Source organism: Cebus imitator, unplaced genomic scaffold, assembly GCF_001604975.1.
Source record: "Cebus imitator isolate Cc_AM_T3 unplaced genomic scaffold, Cebus_imitator-1.0 Scaffold473, whole genome shotgun sequence".
In the NCBI taxonomy this organism is placed as follows: domain Eukaryota; kingdom Metazoa; phylum Chordata; class Mammalia; order Primates; family Cebidae; genus Cebus; species Cebus imitator.
The window spans coordinates 1,114,869-1,121,107 of record NW_016107788.1 but is presented as its reverse complement, the minus strand read 5'-3'; the positions used below and the strand labels follow the sequence as shown (position 1 = coordinate 1,121,107).

Here is a 6,239-nt window from a genome sequence, read left to right as displayed (position 1 = left end):
GCCTCGGCCTCCCAAAGTGCTGGGATTACAGGCTTGAGCCACCGCGCCCGGCCTCACTCTTTTTTTTTTTATTTAAAGACGGAGTTTCACCCTGTTAGTCAGGCTGGTCTTGAACTCCCAATCTCAGGTGATCCAAAGTGCTTGGATTACAGGTGTGAGCCACCACGCCTGGCCCGGAGTTTCACTCTTGTTGCCCAGACTGGAATGCAATGGCGTCATCTCAGCTCACCACAACCTCTGCCTCCTGGGTTCAAGCGATTGTCCTGCCCCAGCCTCCCAACTAGCTGGGATTACAGGCATGCACCACCATGCCTGGCTAATTTTGTATTTTTAGTAGAGGTGGGGTTTCTCCATGTTGGTCAGGCTGGTCTCGAACTCCTGACCTCAGGTGATCCACCCGCCACAGCCTCCAAAGTGCTGGGATTACAGGCGTGAGCCTCCGCGCATGCCCGGCCGAGATTCCACGTGTTCTGTGTGTAGCCGTCAGTTTCTTCCCCAAACTTCAGAACTTCCCCTGCACCCAGCCCTCTGCTGGGCTGTGAGTCAGACCCGGGCCCTGACCTCAGGGGGCCCCTGTCTGGTGGGAGCACATATGCAGAGAATTGTAGTGGCCAAGATCGTGACTCTGTGGAGCCCCAAAGCAAAGCCCTGAGTACCCAGAAGGAGCCTTTCTGTCACTGTGAAATCCACAGTGACAGAACCCCAGGTGGCAGGAACCACAGGGGTAAAACACCAATGTGGGAATAAACTCGTGTGTTTGAGGAACAGTGAGGAGGCCACGTTGGCTGGAGCGGAATGAAGAGGAAGCAAGTGGTGGCAGCAAGGTCACAGAGGTGCAGGGGGCATAGAGGGGGAGAGAGAGGGGCGCAGTTCAGAATACGGACACAAGGTGGCACCAGTGCTCTCGTCCACGGTGAGCTTCACAGCTGGGAGTCTCAGAGCTTCTGGAAGGCTCCTTAGGAAATCCAGAGAATGTCTGAGCCTGCAAGTCATCGCCCTCCTCTGCCTGACTTCATTCAGGTTGACTACAAGGCCAATGAGTGGCTGATGAAAAACATGGACCCTCTGAATGACAACGTCGCAGCCCTGCTTCACCAGAGCACAGACCGGCTGACCGCGGAGATCTGGAAAGATGGTGAGGACCCGTCTCCCCGGCCTCGGTCCTGGGGGACTGTGTGGCCATTCTCCCAACCCACGGTGTGAGCACCTTTGTTTCAGAGGCTGAGGTCTGAACTGAGTTTTCTGCTCAGACCCAGAGCAGCCTGTGTCACAAATCATATTTCAAATTGATTGACTGATTGATTTGATTGACAAGACAGCATCCTTCTCAAGGATAAGACACTTCCCCTTCATCAGAAACAAGACAGAGATGCCCACTAACACTGCTGTTAAACATTGTTTTTTAGCAATACTAGATGAAAAAAAAAAAAGGAAAAAAATAATTAAGAGATTCAGCCAGGCTCATGCCTGTAATCCCAGCACTTTGGGAGGCCAAGCTGGGTAGATCATTTGAGGTCAGGAGTTCAAGACCAGCCTGGCCAACTTGGTGAAACCCCGTCTCTACTAAAAATATAAACATTAGCTGGGTGTGGTGGTGCACGCCTGTAGTCTCAGCTACTCAGGAGGCTGAGGCAGGAGAATCGCTTGAACCTGGGAGGTGGAGGTTACAGTGAGCCAAGATTGTGCCACTGCACTCCAGCCTGGGTGACAAAGCAAGACTTCATCTCAAAAAAAAAAAAAAAAGATTCTACTGAAAAATAATAACAACAAGAGAACAGAGACGGTGATGTTTTGCAGGTTAGCCAACTTTTAGGCTTTGCTTTCTTTGTTTTCTTACAAAGTTCCCTTCAAGGCCCCGGGAAGAGGAAAGGAAAAACAGACTGAGACACAGTTTTGGAGGACTTTCCTGCCCCCAAAAGGCCCCCATGAGTCTGACTGTCTTTTTGGATTGACACTTCTGGGGGGCAAAGGCAGAGATGCCAAACACTCTGTGGTAGGACTCTGGCCTTTTCCAAGCGTTTTCTGCCACCCCCACCCCCATCCTTGGAGGAGGTCTCAGAAATGGTTTTAGAAAGCTGGCAGAACTAGTATCTTGTTTTTTTTCCCAGATCTCAAGTTTCTGGCATTTGTCAGTTGGCCTTAATCTTTAACTGATGTGAAAAGGTAGCTGTAGAAACACCGGCCCACGCAGTTTGGCAAGAAAACAAAATGAGAAAGATGAGTGGTTCCCCAGACAAACTCACAGAGCAAAAGGGCACGGAGAGCTTGGTGTCGTGAGCTGACGCTGAAAGACAGATGTGATTTTTTTTTTTTAATTATTCAGATTTATTTATTTTTATTTATTTATTTATTTATTTTTTTTTTTTTTTTTCTTTTTAATGATGGGGTTTCACCATGATGGCCAGGCTGGTCTTGAACTCCTGACCTCAGGTGATCCACCCATCTCAGCCTCCCAAAGTGCTAGGATTACAGGCGTGAGCCACCGCACCCGGCGACAGATGTGATTTTTGCGTCTCACATGGTATTTACACAAGAGGCACTGGAAAGCAGGGCTCGACGTTCCGGAACAGAACCAGATTATGCTATGAGAATCATCTCCAGGCTGAAAATCTGCTGCCCTTTTAAAAAAAAAACTTGTGCTGTTGCTGGGTGCAGTGGCTCACGCCTGTAATCCCTGCACTTTGGGAGGCTGAGGCAGGCGGATCACCTGAGGTCAGGAGTTTGAGACCAGCCCGGCCAACATGGTGAAACCCTGTCTCTCCCAAAAATATGAAAATTAGCCAGGCGTGATGGGCGCCTGTAATCCCAGCTACTTGGGAGGCTGAGGCAGGAGAATTGCTTGAACCCGGGAGGCGGAGGTTGCAGTGAGCCGAGATCACACTATTGTGCTCCAGCCTGGGCAACAAGAGTGAAACTCCAGCTCAAAAAAAAATTTTTTTGTGCCATCTTTATAAAAACGCGATTATCCACAGTGAGCCCCCGTCTGTCCCACTGTGTGCCTGACTCCTAGAGGGTTCTGAGAGAAAAAGCGGAAGCTGCAAAACCTCCCGCACCCTAGCCTTGGAGCTGCCGTTATGTGGCTTCCTCCATAATCCTCCTAAACAAAGCCAGTCACAGGGTCTTCCCAGATTCAAGGAGCTGCAAGTCACAGGCCAAGGGTGTGCATGCAGGGAAGAGAGGGGAATCGGGGCCATTTTTGTCCCGTCTCTACCACAGCTCGCTTGAGCCCAGAGTTGGACGCCCAGTATCCTGACAGCCCAGGGAAAAAGGTAAATGAGATTAGCTCTCCTCCGGGAGATAAAAACAACAAATGGCCTGGGAGCATCAAGTTTGTTCTTGAGCTTCCCGGCAGCCAGAGCAAAAAGGGTTACCTATTAAAACTGAAACAACCTCCAGAGGGAGAGATTTTCTATTCCTTGCACTGAATTCTTACAGAGGACACTCGTCCTTTCGGCCAACAGTGTGTGGATACAGAGATGAACAGGAGTTTGGAAGTTCATGGCCAGCATTCAGGTTTTCCCTCTTGCTTTGCTCTGTGCTGTTGACTAATAACCCTCTCCTCTTTTTCTTCCTGCCGCCTCCTCGCCTTCCCGCCTTTCCATGCATCTCTCCCGCCATCTCTCTGCCATCTCCCCTCCATCCACCCACACACCTGTCCTCACTCCCCAGAACACGGGGGCTTCCAGCAGTTCTCTTTCCTGGGCTCCTTCCCACCGTCGCCCCCAGGATCTGCAGGGAAGTGCAGCTCTGCTGTTTCTCCGCCAGGGGGTGGGTGTCTCTGTGCGTCGACGGTGAGGCTTGCTGGAGGAGGAGGGTGGACCTGTTGGGCTGGGGACCTGGTTTTGAACATCTGTCCCCTCTCCTCTCCCTGTGGAGGTCTCTCACTCTTCCTCTGCCTCTTTGTTGGCTCCCTCAGAAGTTTCCAGACTGTAGCAGCAGAACCCTTTCTTCTAACTAAACTGCATGTAAAAGTACAAACAAATGTAATGGTACCACCTGGCGTTTCTGGAGCACTTACGATGTGCCGTTCGCCATGTGAAGCCCTTTGGATTTATCGACACCTCATTTGTATAATGGGATAATAGTACCAATGCCTCATGAGGCAGGTGTTAATGCTATTACCCCATTATGCCAATAAGGAAACTAAAGCACAGAGAGGTTAAGTAACTTGCTTAGGTCACACAGCCAGTAAGTGGCAGAGCTGGGATTTGAACCCAAGATATCAGATTCCAGAACTTTAGCTCTTATCTGTGCTATGAGGACTTCATAAATGGTAATTGTTGTTTTGAAAATGACAGGGACTATGGGGTAGGGGGACAGTTGAACCTGGGGGGGAAAAGTTCACATTTGCGCCCCTGCCATGCCCCTCACCCTGTCCCAAGCGCAGATCATCTAGTTGATGGCTGATGGCCCTTGAATGGGATGAGTTTTGCAGGACATCAGATTCTGCCCTAGCTGTGGGTTCCTGAGGAACCTGGCATGATTCAGTACATAGAATTTCGGCCAGGTGCATTGGGTCGCCCCAATAATCCCAGCACTTTGGGAGGCCGAGGTGAGAGGATCGCTTGAGGCCAGGAGTCTGAGACCAGCCTGAGCAACACAGGAAGACCCCATCTCTACAAAATACATTTAAAAATTAGTGGGCACGGTGGTGTGCGCCTGTAGTCCCAACTCCTTGGGAGGCTGAGGTAGGAAGGTCACTTGAACCGAGGAGGTTGAGGCTGCAGTGATCACTACACTGTACTCCAGCCTGGGCGACAGTAAGACCGTGTCTCAGAAAACAAACAAAACAGAATTCGAGACAGTACAGATGGAAGGAGTGGATATTTTTCACTACCTGAAGTCGCACCACTAAGTGGCAATATAGTTCTTTTTTTGAGACAGAGTCTTCCTGTGTAGCCCAGGCTGGAGTGCAGTGGCGAAATCCGCCTCCCGGGTTCAAGTGATTCTCCTGCCTCAGCCTCCCAAGGAGTTGGGACTGCAGACACGGGCCACTACACCCAGTTAATTTTTTGTATTTTTAGTAGAGACGGGATTTCACCATGTTGTCCAGGCTGATCTCAAACTCCGGACCTCAGGTGATCCACCCACCTCGGCCTCCCAAAGTGCTGGGAGCCACCACGCCCAGTCAAGAAAATAGAATCTCTATGAAATCAGGCGCTTCTGGAAAAATGGTTAACATAGAGACAGTTTGCCCTATTTCAAATATTGCATGTAATGTAAGAATTTATTATGTCTTTTAATGTGTTTCAGATCACTGTTTTCTCTCTGTGTGCCTCAGTTTCCAAATCTATAAAATGGGAATGATTTTTACAGGCTTATAAAACCATTGATGAAAATTGCTTTGAGCAATACCTGGCAGAATATCTATGCTAAATAAGCATTGGCCATTACTGTCATCATTTATCGTTAAAGCAAACAAAGATCATGTCCTTGAAAAGAAGAAGGGTCAAAGACCAGGGTTTGAGAGGAGTCTTACTGTCTGAGTTCTAATCTTGGGTCTTCAGTTTCTCAGCTGTGTGACCTTAAGCACATTCTCCCACCCTTTGGAGCCTAACTATGTCTGTCTGTCCAATGGAGCTGATAATGTCTACCAAACAGGCTGTGTGAGGTCCTTCATATGTAAAGTATAGTTCTGATAAATGATAAGACCCTTGACTTTCAGCCTGGGTCCCTAAAACTGACCCCTGACCTCCTTCTCTCTCTCTCTGCATCTCCATCTGACAGTGGAGGGCATCGTGGGGCTGGAACAGGTGAGCAGCCTGGGCGATGGTCCCCCAGGTGGCCGCCCCCGTCGGGGTATGTTCCGGACAGTGGGACAGCTCTACAAGGAGTCCCTGAGCCGCCTCATGGCCACACTCAGCAACACCAATCCCAGTTTTGTCCGCTGCATTGTGCCCAACCACGAGAAGAGGGTGAGTGACTCAGCCTGGGAACGGAGGGGTGGCTGTGGCCCTGGGTTAAAGCTTGGCTGCTGGACTTGGCTGGAGCCACATCTGATTTGAGGACCCTCTCGGACTGGCTGTGTGGCTTTGAGCAAATTGCTCTGTTCCCAGACTCAGGGCCCTGTTGGAAAAATTCATCCATTCGTAGCCAGCCTACGAGAATGGCCAGCCTCAGCGAATGGGCCCTACAGAGAAGAGCTGATTTAGTTCCTGTGGAGCTGGGAACAGGGAGCATTGGAGAGAGACGCACAGCCAACTCCTGTTCTGTTTTTTTTTTTTTTTTTTTTTTTTTTT

The 6,239-nt window shown here is 49.9% G+C and overlaps 1 protein-coding gene across 1 annotated transcript in view; it reads left to right on the top strand.

Annotated features, from left to right (window-relative positions):
- Positions 1 to 6,239, top strand: part of MYH14 (myosin heavy chain 14) — a 117,532-nt gene that overhangs the window by 49,275 nt on the left and 62,018 nt on the right. Inside the window, exons 16-18 of the mRNA XM_017512533.2 lie at positions 1,021 to 1,135; positions 3,670 to 3,768; positions 5,728 to 5,915. Coding sequence (XP_017368022.2) covers positions 1,021 to 1,135; positions 3,670 to 3,768; positions 5,728 to 5,915 — 402 coding nt within the window. The remainder of the gene's footprint in view (positions 1 to 1,020; positions 1,136 to 3,669; positions 3,769 to 5,727; positions 5,916 to 6,239) is intronic.